Below are 27,203 nucleotides of genomic sequence, written 5' to 3' on the forward strand. Positions count from 1 at the left end.
AATCACAAAAGGAATAGACCACAGATTGGATGTGATGTTAATGGCTTTGGTGGGCTGCAAACTTGTGTCTCCTTCAGTGGCAAACATCACCTTTGTAACTTTCCCCACAGTTATTTGGCATTTTCAGTTCTGTCTTTGAGGACTTATCAAAAAGTGAGAAAAGGCATATCAAACTACTGAAAATTTGACTCTCATAGTCACTACCCTATGGATTCTCAACACTTGCTGCATATTAGAATAACCTGGAGACCTTTAAGAAAACTCCCCTTCATTAGAAATGCTTGATTTAATTAGTCTGGGGTGGAGTCTGGTAATCTTTTTAACATGCATCCTAGTATTTGCTGTCATTTTCCCATATGAGTTATTTTTCCCTAACACCAGGAAATGGGCACAAACTGTTTTTGCAACTGATGCAATACATTTGTAGCACTTATCTATGTTTGGTGAGGAAGAATAGAAATTAAGATAAAATCCCTAACCTCAAAAAGCTCACAGACTTTGGGCTCTCTGAAATGTATAATATGAATTTCACTTCTGGTGCTCATTATGCTGTCTGACCCTGGCCAGGCTGTTTGATCTTTTTCATCCTTGGAAATTAAACTGCAAAAGGAAAAAGCTAATACATTCCTCATAAGATGATTAAAAGTATTAAGTGAGAAAATGCTCAACAAAGAGTGACAAATATTATTGGATTATATTCAACATCATTATTATAAATGGCAGATGTATAATTTATATAATTACATGTAATATATGCAATTTATGTTCATATATATATGTATGCATACTCATGTGTACACTAAATATTTGTTACATAGAGAAACAACTATTCAAGAATACAAAAGATTTATTCAGAAAACAGGGGGCTTCCCTGTGGCTCAGATGTAAGGAATCTGCCTGCAATGCAGGAGACCCAGGTTTGATCCCTGGGTTAGAAATATCCCCAGAGAAGGAAATGGTAACCCACTCCAGTCTTCTTGCCTGGAGAATTCCATGGACAGAGGAGACTGGCAGGCTACACTGTTCAGACAACAAAGGCAGCTTAACAATTTTAAGTCCAGTAAAAGAAATACAAGGCATTGGTGAGAGTTGTTGGGGGAGATTGTGTTTACTTCTTTTGTTCCAAGAGAATTTAAACAATGCAGCACTAAGTATTTCTTCGGGGTGAAACCACGCGCTTATGTGCTGCTGCCACCTAGAGTCTAGATCTAGCAACTGCAGTCTTGCTATGCCTTCCTTTCATTGCCTGGTATTCAGGGTTGGAAACCAGCTTGGTACCTTTGTTGATCATTTTGAAAAAGATGTTAAGTAACATTGAAGTGTATCTGCAGGAATTTGTTTCCCTTCCCTTTTCAAGTATGTAATAGTGAATACCTGCCGACTCAAGCAGAATGTGTTACTGGCTCCTTGCTGGTCTGGTGACTTGTCTGTCTTTAAAGATGTCAGGGCATATCTACAATGTGAAATGGTGTCTATTTCCTCCTCAGCTTTGCATTTTAGCAAAGCATTGCTGATCTACAAGAAGAAGGAATGTTGTCACCACTTGTCCTCTGTTACCACTCTTATTGTTTCTATGTTGTTGTTCAGGCCCTAAGTTGTGTCCAACTCCTTGCGACGCCATGGACTGTAGCACACCAGGCTCCTCAGCACACGTCTCCCAGGGTTTGCTCAAATTCATACCCAGTTATTTCTATAGGAAAGTGTTATTTGGTGAGTTTTGCATGTTGTATGATCTGATGAGAATTTCTTTTTTCTTAAACAGGAGTGGTTTCAGTATGATTTGGCTTCATATGAAGAGCCATATGATAGAGAGCAAGGTTTCTCAAATTTGATGCAATTGACATAGACATAGACAATTCCTTATTGTGGGGGGCTGTCCTATGGGTTGTGCTGCGGCCGCTGCCAAGTCACATCTGTAGGAGGAAGTTTAGAAGCATCCATGGCCTCTGCCTCCTAGATGCCAGTGCAACTCCCCCTCCTAGTGGAGAAAACCAAAAATGTCTCCAGAAATTACCCAATGTCCCTGGGTTAAGAAACACAAATGTGAAACCATGTTATGGTAATTACATACAAATAGGTGATTTTTATGCTTCTTAGTTTTTAAAATATTTTTTAAACTGGAATACAACTGCTTTACAATGCTATGCTAGTTTCTGTTATACAATAAAGTGAATCACACACACACACACATTATCCCCTCCTTCTTGGACTTCTTTTCTACCCCCCTCCATCCCACCTGTCAAGGTCATCACAGAGCACCGAACTGAGCTTCCTGTGCTTTAAAGTGGGTTCCCACTAGCTATCTATTTTATGATAACATATATATGTCAATCCTAATCTCCCAATTTGTCACTCCCCCCACCCCCCACCGCCCCACACACATGTCCATTCTCTACGTCTGTGTCTTTACTCACGTCTTGGAAATAGGTTCATCTGTACCGTTTTTCTAGATTTGACATGTATGCATTAATGTACAGTATTGGCGCTTTCTGACTTCACTCTGACAAACTCCAGGTCCATCCATATCTCTACAAATGGCCCAGTTTCATTAAATCTAGTGTTTGCACTAGTTGGAGACAGAATATGATGCCTGGTGAATTGTTAGCAAATTCAATCCATCTATTCATTGATTTTTTTCATTTACTCATATGTTCAAGAGAGGCAGTATCATATTTAATAAGTGGTCTGAATTTGAATCCCAGTTCTGCTACTTTCTAAATTTTGTGATAAATAACTTAACATCTCTAGGTTTAATTTTCTTCTACTCTAAACTGAAGGTTGATTATAACACATCAATTATGACAAAGTGTTTTTCTAACTCGGCATGATATAAAAGCATGGACCACAGAACCTGTCCCGGAAGTTGCTCTAAAGGAGTGAAATACTTGGCAAGGCAGGTTGCCTCCCGTGTCTCACTTTTCTCCTCTGTCAATGGGGACTGTATAGCATCCCCATTTCGCCTGGCTTACATCACTGCAACAGCTTCCAAACCGTCCTACGTCCTCTGCTCTGTCCTCCTTTCAATGTAGTTGTCACAGGGCAGCTAGAGTGAGCTTGTGAAAAATGCAAATGTATTATCCCACCCCCCACTCGAGTTTGTAAAAATTCTCTCCTTCTCTTCGGCTCTGTCCAAGCCTCAGTCATTCCAGCTCTTTCCTAAATACCGTAAAAATCTCTTACCCAATCTCTTTTACTTCAGGCCTTGACTTTTCTGTGGATCTGCTGGGGGTCTTCAGGTGAGAAATCTCGTCATGCCAGTAGCTTGCTTTCAACCCATCAGTGATCCACTTTGCCCCATGTGCATATAATGCAAGGTCATCTTACACTCGGTCACTCTTTACCTCACTAGCTGCATCTCCTAACAGTCTCCCCTTCATCCCTCTCACATTTTAGCCATGGTAACAGTGGCCTGGCTTCCCTGGTGGCTCAGTGGTAAAGAACCCATCTGCCAATGCTGAGTGGGCTTCCCTTGTGGCTCAGCTGGTAAAGAATCTGCCTGCAGTATGGGAGACCTGGGTTCAATCCCTGGGTTGGGAAGATCCCCTGGAGAAGGAAAAGGCTACCCACTCTAGTATTCTGGCCTGGAGAATTCCATGGACTGTATAGTCCATGGGATCACAAAGAGTCGGGCATACGAATGCTAGAGATGTGATTTGACCCCTGGTTCGGTAAGATCCCTTGGAGGAGGAAATGGCAACCTGCTCCAGTATTCTTGCCCGGGAAATCCAATGGACAGGAACCTGGTGGGCTACAGTCCATGGTGCTGCAAAGAGTCAGACACAACTTGTCGACTAACAACAGTGAACTGCTCAGTGTCCTGTTCAGACTGTGCTGCTTTGTGTCTGTCCATTTGCACATGCTTTTCCCTTAGCCTGCGATGCTCTTCTGTCCCTTCTTTATCCAGCAAAATTCTGCGTTTCTTCAAGGCTCAGATCATTTCCTGCAATAAATATTTGCAAGAACTCTTGCCCTTCAAGACTAGGCTGAAGGTGTGTATCTCCAATATGCTTTCATAACATCCTCTGCAAATCTTTGTCAGAGCAAGCCTGACAAAGGGATGTGGGAGATGATTAAAAGTAAGTTAAAAAGAGCAAATGGACTCAACATGAAAAGAAAAGAAAGATAGGTCAGGCAAGATTAATTTCCCTTCCTGAACACCTCTTAGGATATGGGAGAGACAGGGAAGAAAGGGAAGTAGGTTTGAGAGTTAAGAGTTAATAGATGGTGAAGGTGCTGAGGCTGGTTAATGGAGTTTTGTGAAATTGTACAAAGAGCTTGTAAAGGTATAGCGGGCACGGAGAGTTCTCTAAATGGAGAGTTTGCAAAGAGGGTAGACAAGGGCATTAGGTGAAGATGTCACACTTCAAAGACCACTGCCAAAGAAAGTCCATCTCAACTTGTAGGTCTCAGGGCTGAGGCCCTCAGACAGTCATGCTTTTAATAACTAATTAGTGGGCAAAATATGAAGCATCCATTTCTGAAGGCCACTGACATGCCTTTAACATTAGTTACAAAATTCTTGCTTTTGATCTTGCTATAGAAGAAGCTGGTTAGATGCTAGGGAGGCATAGATCACAAAATGACAGAAAAGAACTCAGAGTGGCCTTAAAAGATGTTAGAACAAACCAACGAGGGCATTTAAGACAGAAGATAGAGCAGAACCAGAGTGAATTATATCATTGCTAGCTTTGCCTCCCTTAGACCTAGACTGCAGATAAGGGAATGGCTTCAAGCTATCTACAGTGGTGATATTTTTGTTAACAAGTTAAGGACAGAGTCTGTATCTGAGGCTCTTATGTTAACACATACATTACTGGAGAAGGAAATGACAACCCACTCCAGTATTCTTGCCTGGAAAGTCCCATGGACAGAGGAGCTTGGTGGGCTACAATTCGTGGAGTTGCAAAAGAGTCAGACAAGATAGAGCAACTGAACAACATTACTGGGGGCGAGGGTGAATTTGAAACAAAGCATTGGGAAGGATAGACTAGTCACTGAGAAACAGGTATAACTGTTCCTTCAACATCATAATTTAACTTGGAATAAAAGGACACAGGAAAGGGTTTAATCAGAAAAACCTTGGTTTCTCATTGACATACAGAGAGAGGTAAAGCTGTGCAGGTAAGTTCTTGAAGTATGGGAAGATACTTGTATTGGGTTGACCAAAAAAGTTTGCTTCAGTTTTCTCCATAAGATGATACAGAGAAACCCAAATGAATATTTTCGTCAACTCAATACAACAGGAACGTGTCATCACATGGCAGTGGGTTGTTGAGGAGAGAGAAGCAAATAGCCAAGGAACCCACATGGCTGAGGAATTGTTCTGTGGGTTTTGTGATGAGAAAACACATTATTTAAGAGCGATGGACTAAACTAGACAGTAAGTATTCCATTGTGTCAGCCAGGCCCTGGTTAGACAAACAATGTCTCTCTAACAATAGTTGAAGAAAAAAAAGATGTGGTACTGGATGTATATATATTCCTATCAGATGGGATAAATGTGTTAAAATCATTGATTTGCTGTTTATTGCTGTAACACACCTGTACCCACATCTCTCATACACATACATGCATGTATGAAAGACTTAAAAATCATGAGAAAATTACAGAACTGAGAGAAGAGAGATAAAATTATGGAAATGTGCAAAGAAAGATGAACTGGTGAAAATTTTCATGTAAACTGTGAGAGAAAAAGAGATACCTGAATTCTCGAAGGCAAATGAATTTGAGGGCAAAGAAAATATGCAAGCTTTGGAAGTTCTTGTCTGGAAGCAATGAATTTGAGCAGTGTCAGGTAATCTTTTCCTAGGGTATTAGTTATGTGTGACTTTTATCAAGAGAGTTTGCATCATTCTCCCTATGGGGATCTTGGGGTGGCCCTAGGGAACAGTAGGCTCATTTATAAGTTAACATGTGACCAGTCCCTGAAGCAAGGATGGACAGACCCAGTCAGTGATGGATTGGTTAATTGTTCTGTACTTAGTCTTTAGGAAGACTGAATAGTTTGGAAGTGAGCTCTAAACTTCATCTCCTCCTATTGCAAAATGAAGGCTGAAAATAGAATATTCAGTAAAGAGAGATTTTTGATTTCAGAATAACACAGTCTACTTAAAACACACAGCAAGGAGTGTAACTGTGTGGAAGGGAAAGACGAAGGGTTTTTAAAATGCCATATTCACAAGGAGTTCAGCTTGGTGCTTTGTGATCACCTAGAGGGGTGGGATAGTGGGGTGCATGGGAGACTCAAGAGGGAGGAGATAGTTCAGTTCAGTCGCTCAGTCGTGTCCAACTCTTTGCGACCCCATGAATCACAGCACGCCAGGCCTCCCTGTCCATCACCAACTCCCGGAGTTCACCCATCTCATCCTCTGTCTTCCCTTTCTCCTCCTGCCCCCAATCCCTCCCAGCATCAGAGTCTTTTCCAGTGAGTCAACACTTCGCGTGAGGTGGCCAAAGTATTGGAGTTTCAGCTTTAGCATCAGTCCTTCCAGTGAACACCCAGGATTGATCTCCTTTAGAATGGACTGGTTGGATCTCCTTGCAGTCCAAGGGACTCTCAAGAGTCTTCTCCAACACCACAGTTCAAAAGCATCAATTCTTCAGCGATCAGCTTTCTTCACAGTCCAACTCTCACATCCATACATGACCACTGGAAAAACCATAGCCTTGACTATATCCCTATGGCTGATTCATGATGTTGTATAGCAGATACTAACACAGCATTGTAAAGCAATTGCATTCCAATAAAAATGAAAAGAAAAGGTAAAAATGAGCCCACCAGGCTCCTCTGTCCTTGGGAACTCCAGGCAAGAGTACTGGAGTGGGGTGCCATTTCCTTCTCCAGGGGATCTTCCCAATTCAGGGATCGAACCCAGGTCTCTTCAGCTTCTGTATTGCAAGGCGGGTTCTTTACCACTGAGTCACCCAGGAAGCCCCTATATATTGGTGAGAGTGGTGTGTATTTTTCTTCTCTGCTCTTGAATAGTTTAAATAGCATGAAAAGCTGAAAGGAAGAGCAATGCCTCTGTGTTTCTGTGCCTCAGAGAAGATTTTGGAGATAGTGAGGGTCACAGGCAAGAAAAAGTGAAAGTTGCTCAGTTGTGTCCGACTCTTTTGCCACCCCATGGACTGTACAGTCCATGGAATTCTCCAGGCCAGAATACTGGAGTGGGTAGCCTTTCCCTTCTCCAGGGGATCTTCCCAACCTAGGGATCGAACTTAGGTCTCCCACATTGCAAGCAGATTCTTTACCAGCTGAGCCACCAGGGAAACCCAAGAATACTGGAGTGGGTTGCCTATTCCTTCTCCAGGAGATCTTCCTTACCCAGGAGTTTAACCAGGGTCTCCTTTGTTGTAGGCAGATTCTTTACCAACTGAGCTATCAGGGAAGCCCACAGGCAAGGCAGTGATTGGCATCTTATCAGAGCGGAGGGAGAAGAAGGAAGGATCAGGGATCACGACCTTGGAGAGAAAGCTTCTGGAAGAGAAATGCTAAGGCTTATAAATGTAGACTTATAATAGTTCAAGAGTCAGCAGGAACAGGAGAGAATATAACAAACTATAGGGAAACAATGCAAATGCCAGAGCTTTTCCTTCCTGAGTTCATGTCACCATCTTATCTGAGGATTTTATGATGCTGTTTTTTAATGTTGGAAGAAATCCAAATATGAATAATATGAAAATAATTTTTAAAGGAACATTGGAGAATCAAATGAAATGGTGGTGCAAAGGATTTTGCAAGTGAAAAAGTCCTAATGAAATGTTAATAAACATTTGCAACTAGATAGCCAGGTTGGACCTCAATTCTGAATCGCCTTCCATTACCCAGTACTCCTGAAGTATGTCAAAGGGAAAAAAAATCACAATTAAATGTGTAGTGATTTCAGGTGAAACTGCGTCTGTTTATAGTGAAGTATATGAGTCTGTCAGTGAGTTTGCAAAGGTATAAAGGTTTCATAGCATTAAAATAATGTGTGGATATTTTTCCTATGTTGGTGTTCTAGAAATTCTATGTTTCCCTTTTTGTTTCCTAAGTAGCAGAACTGAGAGTTTTAAATGAAATTTTAATTTTTGTGACGAAACACACACACGCACATATATATAGTTAATAAAATGGTGCTGAAAGAGTTATGACAGAAAACAGCAAAACTGCCCCATCCCTCTTCAGCCTTGCCACTCTCTTCTTCCCCTGAGTTCTCCCTATGGGCAACTAGCTTCACCTCTGGAAGCTGTTTCTTCTTTTCATTTGTCTCCAAATTTCTAAACTATGTAATTAAGCTGTTCTTTCTTAGTTTTTGAATGTTAGACATTTTCTGTGGTCTACCCGTAAACACTGAGGTAGCAAGAGTGGGAAGATGGCAATTTAACAATTCTATGCTCCCCTTAACCCCACTACACACATCTTCCTTTCCTCCTATTTGCTGAGATGATACCACACTGCTGGTCAAATCAGTACTGTATTTGGTATTTGCTTTATAACTGTCACATAAATACTGTAGTGTGTCACAATTACTTTTCCTTTTTGTAACCATTTTTATTTTGTTTGAAGTTGATAATGTCTTATTTTTTGGCCTAAGTATAATTAAAAACCCCTATCAGATCCCTTGAGAGAATTGGAAAGCCCTTTACCATGATAATGTCACAGGCAGACACACCAGTTCATCTATTGGTTTCATTTCTGGTCCCTCCATGTACATCCTCCCACTGCAGGTCAGCCTCACAGCGTCATCTGAGACATTTTAAAAACTTGTTTTGGTGTTGGGTTTCCTGCATCACACATCTTCTGAGGATTACTCTCTTGTTTTCTTAGCACACATCCTGAGAAAAATGTAATCATTCATCCATCCAGAGTATATTTAATCAACATATACTCTGAAACCTGCAGTGTTCTGGGACTTGAGGCTATATCAGAGAACAAAGTAGAGGATCCCTGGCTTCCTTGAGGACCTCATATTCCTGTGAGTGTGCGTGTGTGTGTGTGTGTGTGTGTGTAGGGTCACCAGATCAATTATAGGATGCTCAGTTTCATTTGAATTTCAGATAAACAACAGTACCTTTTAGTATGAATATGTGCTAAACATTGCAGGGGACATACTTAGATTGAGAGATTGCTCATTTGAAATTCAGACTTAACTGGGTGTCCGGTATTTTTATATTCTAGCAATCCTAGTTGAGATGGGTCCAATAAACACAATAAATATGTAAATTCTAGAGCTTGCTTTGAAGTGACAAATGTCCTGCTGGGGCAGGAAAGGAAAACTAGGGCAAGGTAAGGCAAGCTGGGAGTGCTGAGAGTAGAGACTGCAGGAGTTTTTATTTTTATTTAGACTTTTTTGATTGTTTAGTATCTTGGCCCAATTTATTTATTTATTTTTTACTTTGGCCTTGTGCCATGTGGAATCTTTGTCCCCTGACCAGGTTTCCAACCTGCATCCCTCTGGAGTGAAAACACAGTCTTTAGTACCTAAAACATTTTGTATTGAGGTATAGCCAACAATATTGTGATAGTTCAGGTGAATAGTGAAGGGACTCAGCCATATGTATCCATGTACCCATTCTCCCCCAAACTCCCCTCCCATCCAGGCTACCACATAACATTGAGCAGAGTTCCCTGTGCTAGGCAGTAGGACCTCATTGGTTATCCATTTTAAATACAGCAGTGTGTTCATGTCCGTCCAAAACTCCCTAATTATCCCTTCCCCTTAAGAGTAATTGGCTTCCCTGGTGGCTCAGATGGTAAGGAATCTGCCTGCAATACAGGAGACCCAGGTTCAATCCCCAGTTTGGGAACATCCCCTGGAGAAGGAAATGGCAACCACTCCAGGATTCTTGCCTGAGAAATCCCATGGACAGAGGAACCTGGTGAGGTAGTCTGTGGGATCGCAAAGAGCTGGACACAACTGAGCAACTAACACTTGCACTTTCATTGCTTTTCACTGAGTATTAGGGTAGGCTCATTGAGCAGATGAGAGATTCGCAAGGTCATAGAGGTGCAGAGCTAGCCCTCCAGTCATCTAGTGAGAGTGTCTGTTAGACAGGAGGAACATTAAGTCAAGAGCGTGCCTGGAGAGGCCTGGAGTGTCTGAGAAATAGCAAGGAGGCCCGAGTGGCAGCCTCATAGTCTGTGAAGGGCCCAGTGGTAGCACATGAAGTCGGAGCAGTAACAGGAGTCTGGGTCACGTAGGAACTGGGAGGCCTTTGGAAGGACTCTCTAGTGTGTTCCCAGTAAAATGGGGAGCCACACAGGGTTCTGAGTGGAGGTGTGGCCTGAGCTGACTTCTGTTTGAATAAGATCCCTCTAGTTTCTCTGCTGAGAATGTACCGAAGGGCGGAACAGGAGCAGGAAGAGCAGTTGGAAGGTTATTGCAGAGATCCAGGTGAGATGAAGGAAACTTGGGATGAGGGAGGTGGCAGCGGCAATGCTGAGAACAGATTGGATTCAGATTCGGGAAGGATTTTTCCTCTCACATTTTATTGTGAAAAAATTTTGAAGCAATACTGAGAAGTCTGTACCCATCGAACTACCATCTGGTTCTACAGTGAACACTTTGCTGGATTAACTTTATCATCTGTCTGTCCCTCTGTCTATCCTGTGCCTGAGTCATCCCCTAGTCCTTTCTGATTCAGTTCCTATGAAGATGAACCTTCAGTCTCCTGCTGTGATGATGTGGTTATTGGTACCAGGGGAATAGTCATAGCATAGCACATCTGTCGTGGGATGCAGTAAATCTGGGATCAGTTCAGTTCAGTCGGTCAGTCATGTCTGGCTCTTTGTGACCCCATGAACGGCAGCATGCCAGGCCTCCCTGTCCATCACCAACTCCCAGAGTTCATTCAAACTCATGTCCATCGAGTCAGTGATGCCATCCAACCATCTCATTCTCAGTCATCCCCTTCTCCTCCTGCCTTCAATCTTCCCCAGCATCAGAGTCTTTTCCAGTGAGTCAGTTCTTTGTATCAGGTGGCCAAAGTATTGGAGTTTCAGCTTCAGCATCAGTCCTTCCAATGAATATTCAAGGACTGATTTCATTTAGGATGGACTGGTTGGATCTCCTTGCAGTCCAAGGGACTCTCAAGAGTCTTCTCCAACACCACAGTTCAAAGGCATCAATTCTTAACTGATCCTTATACTGATTTTCAGCCAATTCTCCCCTTTCCTTTAGCTACGTTTCTTTCCTCACCTGATAGAAGTACCTGATGATTTTAAACCCTGAGTTTCCTATAGTTTCAAGGCATGATCTGACTTGCTTCTTTTTTCAGCTGTCATTTCAGGTTTTTAGTTTCAGCTGTCTTCACCTTTAGTCAGTTATGACTCACTTACCTTTTTTCCATCTTCTAAAACTGTCTTTGACCTTTCTTGTCTTCTCTTACATCCTCTCAATGTCCTTTGCCCTGGTGGCTTCAAAACATTTTTATGCCTTGCCTTTCATTTCAATGGGGCTTTTAGAGAAAGGAGACTTGTGTTTTCAAGTATTTTGTCAACATAAAAGATCTCAATGTATTTAGTAATACTTTGTTTTCTGTTTTAATGGATCTACTGAAATACTAAAGATACATTAAAACCAGTAGTAATTTTTCCAGCATCTAGATTCCAGACACTGTTGTTCCTTTTCAGGACCCCACCAGGCTGGAAACCAGTGGCGTACATCATTGTCAGCAAATGTTAACCTTTGGCTCTCCCAGCACCGGTTCTAGTCTGTTGGCTTTTGGTAAAGGTGTTTAGAAGAGAGAATGGGAGTTCAGACTGAGTCAAACATGACCCCGTTTGATTAATGGAAGGGGTTTTCATTGCCTCTTGGAGCCCACGTCCTCTTCCTGAATAGCTGTTGCATCCTTTGGGTGGATGAAGTCTAGTTTCAGTTGGAGACATCCCAGCTACAAATCCTCCCTCTCGACAACTGTGCATTTCCAGCGCCAGCATTTTCCAGCTCGTTGCTTTCACTGTGCTGAATGTTCTATTAAATATTTATCATAACTTTGCCTTCCATGTCTGAAATGGTGCCACAGACTGGTAATTAGATTGCGGCTAAGGATTCTCAATTTCATTCGGTGCAGAAGTGGGAAAATGGAGACCTTATATGACGAGGAAATGAGACCTCATTGGCAGTCGGTGCTCCTACACATATTTCCAGACAGACGCAGAGGGAACTTTTTGCCAGTTGATCATTACATGCATCTGCTAGTTGCTCTTCTCACGTTTGCTTCTAGAAAGAAGTTACTGAGTCATTTGTCTGTATTGAGTCTGAGGATTAAACTTTTTACCCCTCCAGAAGGAAACTACAGAAGTATGCCAAAGAGTTTTTTTCTGGTCAGCCTTAAGAGCCAGAGGGTTTTGGATTCAAGGTCCTGTTCATGCTGGATGATTGGTTCTTACCGTTTAGGATAATGCAACAGTTCAAATAAGGGTTTGAAGATTATATTCCCCCTGATACATGTTATTACTGAAGACAAAAAAATCACAAAACTGGGAATCAGAAGACTAGATCTGTGTTCTTGCTGTGTACCCATGAGCTACCCACCTAACCTCTCTGAAACTGAAAGTGTTAATCTCTCAGTTGTGTCCAACTCTTTGTGACCCCGTAGTCTGTCTACAGAATTCACTAGGCGAGAATACTGGAGTGGGTTGCCATTCCCATCTCCAGGGGATCTTCCTGACTCAGGGATCAAACCTGGGTCTCTTGCACTGCAGGGAGATTTTTTACCATCTGAGCTACCAGGGGAGAAGTTTTCTCCATTTGTACAATGGAAACAGTAATATTAACCTCTCAAGCCACTGGGCAGGTGTGATAACAACACAAAGTGATTTAAGTGAAAGTATTTTGCAAGCTGTCAGAAGTTTCTGCTCTACAGTTCCTTTCAGAGTATGGGGCCCAGAACAGAGCCCGAAGTGTACAGTGTACCTAAGTTTCAGTATTTTTGTATGGGTTAAACAATCAGGTTCAACTTTAAGTAAATTCTTCCAAGCATGTATTAAGTTCCTTATTCTGTTCTGGGTCTTGATATGATCATGAATGGAAACATTATAAAATGCCAACAGCTATTCCTAAAGAAAAGAGGTATTGTCTAAGGGAAGAGTCTAGGTAAGAACCCAGACAACCGTGACTCCTGGTGAAGCACCTTTAGCGGGGTATAGTTTAGTGGTAATGAGTATTGCCTTTGAAGCAGAGAAACCCAAGTTCAAATCTAAACTTTGTCACTTTCTAGCTAATTGACTCTGAGCAATTCACTTGACTTTTCTGAGCTATCATTTTCTCATTTGTAAATATCAATAATAATCCAAGATGCTTAGAGTAGCTTCAAGAACTAACTGAAATAAAATCCATAAGAAGTTTATCATCATCTTCATCACTGTAACAGTATTATTCTTTTGATAATAATAATAGAAGGTTGCCATTGAGTGTCACGCCCCAGGCAATGTGGCTACATGCTTACATATATTAATATCTTTATCCAAAACACTCTAAATTATAATCATTTCACAGATGAGAAACTGAAGCACAGAGAGATTAAATAACATCTTCGGGTTGTACAGCTAATTAGTGGTGTCCATACCTAGGCAGTCTGGTAAAGACGAAACAGAGCTTCTGCTCTGGTGGCTGTTGTTCAGATCTCAAGTGTTATCTAAGAAAATGGCATAATAAACCAAAGGACAATTAGGTAGATAAAAATGAGATGATAAACATGAAAAATGCTTTGTAAGCAATACAGAGTTAATTCCAGAAGCTTGTTGCTTGGGTAGTACTTAACCATTTCACAGCCAGAGAGGTTGAGATGAACCCCCAACCTTTGACATAAAGGAGCCTTCACATGTCACCTGTGGTTAAGGAAACCTCTGTTGCCCTATTCATAGGTAACATCATCACTTATCTTGAGGATGGAGGTTTCGACCTTTCAACATGACACACTAGGGAGGGCACACCTGCCATTTCACTCCTCCAGGTGTCAGGGTACCTTAGGCAGAGAACCGAATTCCCAGTTGCCCAATTTTCAGCATATGCCACTTCAGAACATTAGATGAAGACAGAGTCTGTTGTCCTATAAATTAATTTAACACTCTTTCTCTGGAGAGCAAATGACTGCATTCTAAAAACAATATTTTCACTCAAGCTATGATGGCTTATAAAAACACACCATGAACAGGGCTGACAAGGACGTTTAGGAAGCATATAATGTCCCAGGAAGCAACACTGATCTAAATTCAGGAGGACTGTCTCCTCTTCTCAGTCAGCATCAGAGACGGTTGCCTCTTAAAAGGATGGCTCAGATGGAGAGCAGTGCACAGACTGGGCAGAAATGCACGCCTCTCTGGTCAGCTGATTAGGGAATGGCTTAATAAGAGTGACCCCAAACACATTAAGCTTTGAAAGAGAAAGACGAAGGGGTGAAAATTGTAGCAAGCAGTTTATTACTGTAGTGAAAATTATTTTTAAAAATATGCATTCCCAGTGTTATGAGAACTTGTGAAGGGGGATGAAGAAGAGAGTCACATACTTCTGGATTCATTCAGGACACTTCCCTCTTCACTCCATCTTTCCCTTTCTGCTTTCTCTCCTGTTCATTGCGCTATTGACTCTCAACACAGTATCCGCTTTTAAAATATGGTCCCTGTTAACCAGCCAGGACCTACTGGATCGCACAAGGAGCTCTCCTTAATGTTATGTGGTAGCCTGGATGGGAGGGAAGTTTAGGGGAGAATGGACACGTGAATATGTATGGCTGAGTCACTTTGCTGTCCAAAACTATCACAACATGTCACTCAGTTGTGTCCAGCTCTTTGCGACCCCATGGACTGCAGCATGCCAAGCTTCCCTGTTCTTTGCTGTCTGCGGAGTTTCCTCAAATTCATGCCCAGAGTCAGCGATGCCACCAACCATCTCTGTGTGTGCATGCTAAAGTTGCTTCTGTCGTGTCCAACTCTTTGCAACCCAGTGGACAGTAGCCCACCAGGATCCTCTGTCCATGGGATTCTCCAGGCAAGAATACTGGAGTGGGTTCTCCAGATCTCCAGGGTTCTTCCTGACCCAGGGATCAAACCCATGTCTCTTATGTCTCCTGCGTTGGCAGGTAGGTTCTTTATCACTAACACTACCTAGGAAGCCCAACCATCTCTATATTCCAGTATAAAATAAAAAGTTTAAATAATAATAGCAACTAAGAATTTGGGAAAAATAAAAAGGTTAATGACTATGTAAAAAAAAGAAATATTATCTCTGTTAAAGCTTCATACTCTTACCCCAAATCTGTCTCTCTCAAAGGAATTCTCTAAGCAATATTTGATGTGGATTATCATTCACAACCTGTTTTTTTTTTAACTCTTTCTGTTAAAAGACAAAGCATTTTGTCTTTTCTTTTTTCTTATCTTTCCATGAATAACTCATGTATTTTACATATTACATATGTTAATAGTTGCTATATATACAAAGCTGAGGGCTTCCCTGGTAGCTCAGACTGTAAAGAATCTGCCTGCAATGCAGGAGACCCCAGTTCAATCCCTGGGTCAGGGAAATCCCCTGGAGAAGGAAATGGCAACCCACTCCAGTATTCGTGCTTGGAGAATTCCACAAACAGAGGAGCCTGGCGGGCTACAGTCCATGGGGTCGCAAAGAGTCGGACACGCCTGAGCGACTGAGCACAAAGCTAAATAGGACGTGACCCTTTAGGGTGGTCAGAAAGAAGGTCAAGAAATAAGACAATAAAGTATTCTAGGTACTTTGCTTGAGGTCTGTGCAGGAAAATCTCAAGATCCAAAGAAGGTACTCTAAAGGCCAGAAAATGCAAAAATATTCCAAAAAGGCAGTGACACCTGGGTGGAGCATTAGCAGGTGTTAAAATTGTTCATTCATCCACCTAACAAGCATTTATTGAGTGTCCTTTGTGTACTTTCCACTGTCCTGGGTCCTCAGGGTATAACATTTAGCAAGGAATAAACTTGTCTGGCACTCAACAAATATTTGTTGACTGGTCAACTGAAGAGACCTACTTTGATTCTCCTGGTGAATCTGGAAAACCCTCTACGTGTAGAAAAGCATGAATCTTTCAGGGTATTCTAAGGAGTTCAGAATATTTGCTGGGTAAATAACTTGGAGGGTGGTTATGGGCACAGAAAAATAGGGCCATAGTATAGCTGCAGCGTTGTGCAGCCTGCACAATGGTGTGTGATTGTGCAGGCACAGTGAGAAAGAAGGCGGGAAAAAAAGTAATAGCGGGACTGTAAAGTGTTTGGTGACTCAGGCCGGTTGTTCTCATGGGGGCAGGAGAGGGACAGAGGTAAGGGAGGCAGGTACCAGACTCATTCACAAATTGTCTCTTCAAATTATGTGTAGTTCTGACCATCCTAGATATGCAAGATTCTGTTCCGGCCCTACACACACAAACACACTCGCCCAGGCCTGCTTGTACACTCACACCCTTGCTTTTCCAGAAGTGTTCCCACAGCCTTTTGCAATGATGAGAATGAGTCATATTCCTCAGGGGGACTGGAAGTGAACATCGCTGAGAAACACTGGAGATGGTGCAGAACCACCCACGGGTCTTTGGCAGGGCAGGAGCTTGGCCAGATTTTCCTCTTACAAAGCTCACTGTGGCCCTGGACTGGAGGGTGGATTGGTGAAGTGTGTGTGATGGTGAGGGCATTGCGCTGGAACGCTTTCACATCCTCCAGGTCTAAGGACATTGATATTCAGACACAGACACTCCTACTTCCCTGGGTCTTCAAGGTCACGGACACAAGACTCAAATCAGAATGAAAGAGATATGTTGGCATTTCCCCCATGAGGTGTTAACACCTGAAGTGTTTTGCAGGAATGGTGATTTAGGACAGAGGTGAACACACAAGCAGATCTGTGCTGGGGAATTTATGAAATAAAGCTATCACACAGGACATAAAGCATTTAACTTTGAACTCTGCTTATCTAAAAGACATTTTCTGTTAGTTCTTTTTGTTGATGGTGTTTTTCTTGTTTTGTGTTTGTGTAATATAACAGCTCTATGTAGCCTGGTCACCTTAAACACAAATACATTACCAATAAATCCACAATATTTTCTGACTGTTTTATGGGGCCATTTTTTTTTCATTTAGTAAAACATATGATTTTCTGTGATCCATACATAAATATCAACTGCGCCTTGTCAACAAAAAGTGAGTTGATATAATTGTTTTTGATGACTAATTAATGTCCCCCAAAAATATACGTACTTTTTCTTGCTTTAAGTTCTTAATACATATGTTTAGTATACATGTAGTACATGTGTAGTTTAACTACACATAATTCCAGTCTGTTGCTCCAATAATTAGAAAGAAAAAATAATTTTCTGAAGTCCTGTTATCACACATCGTAAGAACCAGACCACTAGACCCCCTGCCATGAACTCAAAATTTGTAGGAAGCTTTTGATTAATCATTTCTACAATGTTTGAATTTTCCATTATGTTGTAAGTTGATATAGGAGAATTACTTCCTTTCAACCCAGTTTTTATTTTCTCTTTAAGTATCTGGATGAGCTACAGAAGTTGTTGTTTATGTGATAATTTTTTACCTGACTGTGTTAGGAAAATAAGATTGAGAGGTGAGACTAGAAAGTGGGCTGTAGATTAACATATTATAGTCTAACAAAATGTGCACTGAATCCAGTAAATCAAAAGACTTATCTGAGAGTGTTAGAAACCACTGCTGGGTCAATATATTAAGTGATTCTCCCACCTTTAAAGATTGGATTCATTTTTAGAATATTAATTGTTGGAAGAATAAATTGGGAGTAAAGGAGATGTGATTTCCAGCCTGGCTCTCAGGAACCACCTGTGTGATCCTCACTCTGCCAGTTGGTGCATCTGTGAAATGAGACCATTGCCAATGACCTCAATGTCTTTTATCCTCCTTATTTCAAGAAGGTATATTTCTAGATTACCTGGCACAGAGCAGATGCTGAAATACTGTGACTCTGTGTCATCTAAGAAAAAGTTTCCCTTTCGCTGGCACATGGCAAGAGGCCTCCTAAGAAAATGATACATAATTAAACATCGTAAGAGGACAAAGGCATAAAGCAAGATGTCCTTGATAAGAACAGGAGATCTTTTTCTCATTACTGGAAGAAATTATTTAAAAAACAAAAACATAGCCTTGAGGCCTACTGATGATTTTCCCTGGGCAAGGTATGTATGTCACTCATAGACATCAAAAACTAAAATGTTTTACGATAACCCAGCTCTGCTTATAAAACTTTATTAAGGCCTTTGGGAAAATGTGGAGACAAGATTTTTGTTGTTTTGTTCTTTTTCCCTTCAGCACTGAGAGATGTTGCTAAGTTGGTAATGAATCATCTTACCTTTGTTAGAATCAAGAGCACAGTGAGGAATGAGGCTGATGGTAGAAAACAATGTTAGAACAGGCCTAGTGTGCAAAAACAACTGCTTTGCAACATGCAGTGTTGGAGGATATTTGTGGCATATTTGTAGCTCTATTTTTCTTTACGGAAGAGAAATGCAATAACAGACAACTAGACTGAATATTCAATCCATACGTGCATTGGCACTGTTAATCAAAAGGAGTTATCTTTTGGCATGGAGAATGCAAAACCGTTCAACATTATGAAGCATCAGAAATAAAGGAGCTGTAATGTGTACATTGAACAGAGAATCAAAGCCCAGTTCTTCTTATGCCAACAGATACATATCTATAAGTATATTTCCTATTACCTGTACTTGACACATTTATTTCTTAGGCCCACTAAAGGCTAATTTTCTGAAATTAAATGCAATGTTTAGTTTATTAGAGCAAAACTATAAATCATATTATGTGAGCATTTAATCCACTTAAGCCACTTAAAACTATTTCTGGCATTGAAAATTCCTTGCTTGTGCTAAATTAGTGACTTGGAAGTCACCAAGCAGATTGAAAATCCAAATCTAGAAGCTTTACCCAGTAAGTGGATAGTGGATATGGTATAACAGATAAAAGGGTTCTTGTTCCAGTGATGTCAATGATTTGTGATCTTGCATAAGAGTATCAGTTCTTCTAAGAGCATCAGTTTTACTAACTGTAAAGTGGCAGTAATACTGTTATCTTATGTTAGACAAGGGAAGCAGTATGGAAGGACACATGAAAAGTATATGATTACAGTGTTGACACTGCTCTGAGCTCACGCCTGTGAGAGTCCAAACACGGGAAATATACATCATCACTGTTTGCTTTTAGGTTAAACAATAATGAATTTGTTTATGGACATCAGGTGGGCATTCATTTTTTTTTTTTCTTTTCTTGAGACTGACCATGTTATAAGAAATCTCTGTAATCAGGCTATAAACACCTAGAGCTCTGTTATCTTCATCCCATGCTTAAAACTTACCCAGTTTGACCACTGGCTTTCTTTAGCAAAACGTAGGTTGCTGATTAGCTATAGGAAGAGTATGGAAGACGAGGTGGGCAGAAATTTAATTCCTGTGATATTCATATTCAGAATGACTCTGTCTCATGTTGGATCTACTTTCTATGGTCCTATGGATTCATGAAAGAATCTGCAAGCAGTTTGTAGCAAAGATCTTACACTCCAGGCTGAAAAGCATTTCTGTCACTATTTTCCAGAATTCACTGATAGCTGAAAAATCTGCTTTTTTCTTTCTGGTGAAACAGACTGCTGACAGTCAAGTGAACTTGGGCATTCTGCCAGGGGCACTCATGCCAATGATATTTAGAGGTAGTTTGCAAGGGTAGGAGGTGCCAGGACTTCAACAATAAGCAAAAGCAGCTCTGTTGGAACAACTGGGGTCAAAGTGTTATTTTGAAACTGGCCGTTTCAATTTTTCTCTCAGTAACTCCAAGTTTTAAAAACAGGAAGGGGAGACATACCCAGGAACTTGTGAAATGAAAATAGGCCAGTAAAATTACAAACGCCTTGATGAATTTTATAAGGAGGAACCCTTGTGGGAAGAGCACTAGACTGGGAGTCAGGAAGTCATATTCAAAGATCTGGGTCTCACTATCTTCCTCCTACACAACAGGGACATGGTACCACTGGCGGGACCTGGGGAGGCACAGCAAGGGAAGTGACAGTCACTCAGGCATGTCCGACTCTTTGGGACCCCGTGGACTGTAGCCTGCCAGGCTCCTTTGTCCATGGAATTATCCAGACAAGAATACCGGAGTGGGTAGCCTTTCCATTCTCCAGGGAATCTTCCCAACCCAGGATCAAACCCAGATCTCCCGCATTGCAGGAGGATTCTTTACTGTCTGAGCCACCAGGGAAGCCTGACCTGGAAAACTGCTTCCCAAATCCCCTCCCAAACGTATATCCCCTTTCCAAGATTATATTGCCATTGTTTGTTCATGATATCTTGGGCAGGAGACAAGTCAACAGGGTCTTTGGTGAACATGTGGTACTCCCCCTTATTCTTACCAAGATCAAATCTTTGGCTCACTGTGCCAATCCTCCACAACTCAGACATGTTTTTACTAGATAGAAATAACCACATATAGTTTCACCTTTTCAATCTGTAGTCTTGTTAACCTGGAGCTCTAAATGGTTCATGCACCTGAATTAAGGTTTTTGTTTGGTTTTGTTTTGAAGAGGTATTCTATGGTAATTAGGAAGAATGAGAAAAAGACATAACTATTTGGCCACTCCACAATATCTTTCCTCAAAAGCCTCAGACAGTGGGTGACTGGGGAAGATTTCAGTTTTTCTGAGTGCATCTTCAGTTCCATTTTCCATTGAGTATTTGTGGGATCATTAACATTATATTCCAAAAACAGATAACAAGGATTGACTATACAGCATAGAGAACTATGTTCAGTATCTTAAACTGTAATGGAATAGAACTGGAAAAAATACAGGTATGTACATATATATGTATAATCAAATAACTATGAAATGTATGTATATATATGTGTATATATATTTGTGCATATGTGTGTGCTCAGTCACTCAGTTGTGTGATTCTTTGTGACCCTATGGACTGTAGCCTGCCAGGCTCCTCTGTCCATGGAATTTTCCAGGCAAGAATACTGGAGTGGGTAGCCACTTCCTCCTCCAAGGAATCTTCCTGACCCAGGGATCGAACCCGTGTCTCCTACATCTCCTCCACTGGCAGGTGAATTCTTTACCACTGAGCTACCCGGGAACCCATATATATTTGTAAATTTACACACATACATTTACATATATAAGTATATACGTATATGTATAGATCTTGGAGAAGGCAATGGCAACCCACTCCAGAATTCTTGCCTGGACAATCCCATGGACAGCACAGCCTGGCGAGCTACAGTCCATGGGGTTGCAAAGAGTCAGACACGACTGAACGACTAACACACACACATGTATATATCTGTATTCTTTATTCCAATTCTATATTCTATATATTTCACAGCAGGCATTTCCATGATCTTTTAAGTCCTGGTTCAGAGGGGCATAACCAAGTGGAGAGAAAGGAGCTCTCTGAGGCAGCAAGCAGGAAATGGGACAATGAGGAAGCTGTGATGCGGCCTCAGGTGTCAGCGAGGAGCCTCTAGACTCACTGAACCAACAGGGGATTGTACCTACTGATCCCCACAGCAGGGCAAAGCTGCAACCCAGGGATGCAAACTGTGCATGATCCACTCGCATAGAAAAGACAAAGCTTCTCTCATAAACTCTATGCTGACTCAGACACAGCACAATAAGTGGAAGAACAATGGGGGCTTGAAAACAAAGCAGAAGACAGGAACAACGCTAGAGCTGGAAGCTGATTTGAGACGCTGCAGGAACTCTCAGAATCTCACTCATGCATTCTCTTTTCATTCCCCAGATGCTGCACAACAAGCACGTTATGGTCCGCGTGGGAGGAGGATGGGAAACCTTTGCAGGGTATTTGCTGAAACACGACCCCTGCCGGATGCTGCAGATATCCCGTGTGGATGGCAAGACATCCCCCGTCCAGAGCAAATCGCCAACCCTTAAGGACATGAATCCAGACAATTACCTGGTGGTCTCTGCCAATTATAAGGCTAAGAAGGAAATTAAGTGAAACTAGGTGGTCACTACAAGGGGACTCTCATAATGGCCTGTATCTACATCTCCAGTAGTCAGTTTAGTTCACATGCTCTACAAATTACTGTGGAAAAAGACAGAAAAATGTCATCATGCTGAAACATGCTCAAAGAGTAGCACTATTTATTTTGAATGCTTCTGTAGAAAATGACCTCTAACAAGAAATTTTCAACTTAGATTTAAATTAGATGAATTGTAGGCAGATTATTATTTCTCAATATATGAACACAGTATTTAGAACACAATCTTAGCAATACAATTCTAGCTAAAGATAAAAATTTTTAGAAGAAAATAGGATTTACAGTAAAATCAACAGAAAGTGCCTGCCCGAAGTCTACAGAATAAAAGCACCCCAGACATTTTTTTAAAAATTATAATTGCAGGATTTTAAAGCCGATTTTTAAAAAGTGACAATTAGTGTGATGATGTGCTACTAAAAATATCCAACAGCACTATAAAGTACAGAGTATTCATGACAGTAATCCTTTACTGGAAAGGCCACTTTAGAAAAGTTTACATTCACTTGCAAGATTGCCTTAAAGTTTATCCCTTAGCTCTGACCAAATATCAGGGGTACTTTTGGAAGTTTTCACAACACCCCTTAGAGAATGGCTTATGAGTTGTTTCACACAATCCTACGCACGTGGCTGTGTTGAAACTGACTGCAATTCACACACATAAGCTGACATACATTTATATTTTGACAGAATAAACTGTACAGTCAAATGTCCATTGACTTCATGTTATTTCAAAGCATTTTCTTATTAAAATGTATCTTTAGTTAACCCTACTTTGCTGTGCTGTCTAGTAATTTTACTGTAGCTAATGATGTTACAGACTTATGTATACCCTTGTATACCTAGGACAGGGCTGTTTTGTACCCATAAACAGCAAGATATTGTCCTCACTGATTCAAGAATTAAAAAGATAAATGTTGAAAAATTTCCCCTGTCTCTATTATCAATGCTTCATTCTGAAATAAAGATCTGCAAATATCAACTTCCCCTGGGAATTACAGGAAGAGTTTAATTACAGTTACCTAGTACTTCTTCACTTTGGGCAGCTGAGTGGTGGTCGTGTTTGTTTTCTTAGCAGAAAGTATAGATTTTATAAACAGTCCTTTAAGTGCTGCCCTGAATAGGCAGTTAATTTGTCATTTTTTCATTTTTCAATAACAGAATCCATCATTCTTGCTTCAGAAAGCCAGGGAAGAAGTATCTCTGTCACATGAATGATTTAATCAAAGCAGACACAACCTTTTTAAAACAACAGACTGTAAAGAATCTGCTTGCAATGCAGGAGACCTGGGTTTGATCCCTGGATTGGGAAGACCCCCTGGAGAAGGGACCAGCTACCCACTCCAGTATTCTTGCCTGGAGAACCCCATAGACACAGGAGCCTGGTGGGCTACAGTCCATGGGGTCACAGAGAGTTGGACACAACTGAGCACACAGACATGGTTAGATTGGGACCACCCGAATAATCCAATATAATCTCCCCATTTAATGTTGTTAACTGAATACCATCTACAAAATACCTTTTGCTGGGATAACACAGTCCCAGATTCCAGGAATTAGGATGGGTCCCATCTTCTGGGGAAGTGGCATTATTCTGTTTACACATCTACAATGGTCTTTTTAAGTGGAACTAAGAACACAGTCCCAACTGACATTGGGGTCCAGTTGCTAGCTGAATGGTACTGAAAAAGAATCTGGAGAAATAAGACTATATTCAGAAGGAAATGACTAAGTGTAGATGGCTCTTACTCATTGACTTCTTAGTGAAAATCACTAGATCCTTTTATCAAAATTGTTTTGACTATCATAAATCTTACATTTTCCATATGAGTTTTAGATCAATTCATTAATTTCTCTGAGAGAACTTGCTGGGGTGTTTCATTTATTGATCAATTTGAGAATGCCATCTTGACAGAACTGTCATTCAATCCATGAAGATGCAATGCTCTCACCATTCATTTAAATTCTCAGCAGTTTGTAGTTTTCTAATTCATATCTTTTCATTTTCTTTTTCCTACGTATTTTTATCCTATGTGATGATATTGTATGATTTACAATGTTTTAAGATTCAGATTGTTCATTGTTCTTGTGTGCTAAGTTGCTTCAGTCGTGTCTGACTCTTTACGACCCTATGGACCGTAGCCTGCTAGGCTCCTCTGTCCATGGGATTCTCTAGGCAAGAATACTGGAGTGGGTTGCCAGCCCTTCCTCCAGGGGAATCTTCCCTACCCAGGGATCAAACCTGGTCTCATTATGTTTCCTGTATTGCAGCGAGTTCTTTACCACTAGCGCCACCTGGGAAGCCTCAAGATTATTCATTACTTGTATTATAAAGACAGAATTGACTTTTTCTATACAATGATTTGGACTTTCCTGGTAGCTTAGCTGGTAAAGAATCTGCCTGCAATGTAGGAGACCCTGGTTTGATTTCTGGGTCAGGAAGATCCCCTGGAAAAGGGACAGGCTACCCACTCCAGTATTCTTGGGCTTCCCTGGTGGGTGGTTCAGACAGTAAAGAATCTGCCTGCAACCCAGGAGACCTGGGTTTGATCCCTGGGTTTGGAAGATCCCCTGGAGGAGGGCATGGCAACCCATTCCGGTATTCCTGCCTGGAGAATCCCCATGGACAGAGGAGACCGGCGGGCTACCGTCCACGGGGTTGCAAAGTCAGACACACTGAAGCGATTTAGCACAGCACAGCACAGAATGATTTGCATTTTGCTACCCCACTAAACACATTAGTTTCAAAGTCTGCTATAAATGCAAACTGATTGTGTCATTGGCTTTTGAGAAAATCAGAGAAAACTGTACCACAACGCAATCAACTTAAAGCAAATACACTTATCATGGGAATTTGAGGTGCTTGCTTGGAGATGTCCAAGGAATCAACTTAAATATCAACTCAGATAGGTATGCATGTCTACTTACCTCTTACTGATCTGTTTATGCAGGTATTATTTAAATCTAAAACCAACAAGAGTTACCTTTTCTTCTAAGGGCACAGCACAATTCTTATCAGTGAAAATAACTTGAATTGTTGAGCAGAAAAGGAAAATTCATAGCTTATGGCCAGTTCTTTTGAAGTACCAAAGATGATAGCTACAACATTTATGTTTTTTTAGAAAATATTTATATTTTATTATTAAAAATGCTGCTAAGTTTATACATATGTGTCAGTCATATATATCTTCTATCTTAACGCAAAATAAAAAAATTGCAAAATAATAATCCAAGAAACCATTAAACTCTGCGTGCCAGAGTAAAGTTCAAGAATAAAAGCCTAGGAAAGCTTTTTTTTAAAACTTTTTTTCTCATTTTTCTCTCTTTTATAAATAGTAAGTATATTTTATTCTCATAGAACTCTATGAAGTTTCTATAACTACTTTCCATGTAGAAATAAGATATCATTTAAGGTGGATTGAATTGTTTTTGGTCATCATCCTCTATAAAAGCTAAAGTTATTCATGTAACAGGAACTCTTTTTTCTCCTTATCCAAATGCCACAAGACTTTGCATATTGCTAGCAGAATACTATTGGAAATACTAAACAAATATTGGAATTCACATTACAAACATGTTGGGCCCATACTGTTGCCAAGCATCACTTCCTCTGCAATTTAAAGTCTGTTTGTCCTGGCTTAGGAGGGATAATAGATCCATAGCTTGCAGAAATGGCCTGACAGTAGCATTAAAAAACGATGAACAAAAATCTTACCCATGACACCTCTTAGCTGCTGCAGGTGTGTGGCTTCACTTTGTGCAAAGTCGGGATTATACTTCATATATGTATATACACAGACTCACTATGAAGTTTATTATAGTATTTCTCTAAAAAACATGAGACAATAGCATTTCTTTTTTTAGAATATAGGAAAAGAAACATGCCATCCTATAAATGATTTAAGATGTAGTAAAAATAAAAAAAATTTGTTCAACAGAAACGGCCAAAGCCAGTTTTTTGTATAGGAAAATGTATATTTGTACCCTGTAAGCCAATACGGCATTCATAACAAATCCATGTGTGGGAAAAGTATTAATTACATTCAAAATACAATCAGTGAAACAAAAATATCACATACAGATGTTTTAAAAAACATGCAGCATGTCAACACAGGGGCTGTGTGGTAATACACAACTTTTTGTTATCAGCCATAGTAATAGTTTGATGATTAGAATCAACAAGCAGTGGTTTAAGCACTTAATGTGATAGTTATCAATACATATAAGCATTTTACTGTTTAGTTTTATTTTAGTAATTTGGTTGGGGAGTTTGGGTGACATATTGAGGATTAATGCTTTTCTATTTAAATTATCAATTATGGGAAACTGGCTCTAAGCTAAGGTTTCATCAGAAACTGATTTATAACTCTGAGGAAGATTCCTTGAGAATGTGTGTGTACATTTTTTTTAAGAGGTCACTTACTGGTTTTCTATCAGGCATCCAGTCTCCCCTTTTTCCTTCCCCTTCCTAACACTATTCCTAACATCTGAGTATCACCCCTTAAACCATGAAACCCATGTGGTTTTGGGGACAGTCGATTACACCCAAGGAGTCAGGCCATGGTTGACTGGAAGGGCATATCCACTGTTACTAGAAGGCAATTCACCAGCACACCATGCTTGGTTCAACAGTAAATAAGCATGGTATTTGGATATAAACTGCTATTAGAAATAGGGCATTATCCCCAAGATGTAAGCCTTTTGTCTACACTAACCCAAACTATAAGCTGTAACACTGATAAAACTGTCTTTTCTATATTAAAACAGAAGGAAGGATGGACACATTCTAGGAATGGTATACTCTGGTTCCATACCCATTTATCTATTAATGTTCTTTTCTCCTTTCTGCCTTGAAAAAAATTAATCATGTTCATAAAGTCAAGAATTTTATTTCTAAAATACAATCCAACGACTTCACCATCCTTTCTGGAAAAACATACCACCAATTCTCTAAAGGATGAAGAAAACTGAACCTGTCTATAACTACATATCTTGCCTGGATAGTCACAGAATATTTCATTCCATAATCAAAGAAAGTGATTTTTCCAATTGAGGAGTCAAGAAAGTTATATTATAGTTTGAAGTATTTAAAATTCAAATACATCATATAACACAAGATTTGTGGGAGGGATGAGTGAGAGAGTAGTTCAGTTTCCTTTCTGTAGAT

The 27,203-nt window shown here is 40.5% G+C and overlaps 1 protein-coding gene across 2 annotated transcripts in view; it reads left to right on the top strand.

Moving 5' to 3' along the window:
* Positions 1-22,915, top strand: part of GAS2 (growth arrest specific 2) — a 138,105-nt gene extending 115,190 nt beyond the window's left edge. For both annotated transcript variants that reach the window (XM_055416046.2, XM_055416047.2), the window contains exon 8: positions 21,778-22,915. In XM_055416046.2, the coding sequence (XP_055272021.1) occupies positions 21,778-21,996 (219 nt within the window). In that variant the 3' untranslated portion in view covers positions 21,997-22,915. The remainder of the gene's footprint in view (positions 1-21,777) is intronic.
* Positions 22,916-27,203: the final 4,288 nt, after the last annotated feature.

The sequence above is a fragment of the Moschus berezovskii genome, chromosome 25, assembly GCF_049115385.1.
Source record: "Moschus berezovskii isolate FMDL1 chromosome 25, NW_MosBer_1.0, whole genome shotgun sequence".
NCBI classification, from domain to species: Eukaryota; Metazoa; Chordata; class Mammalia; order Artiodactyla; family Moschidae; genus Moschus; species Moschus berezovskii.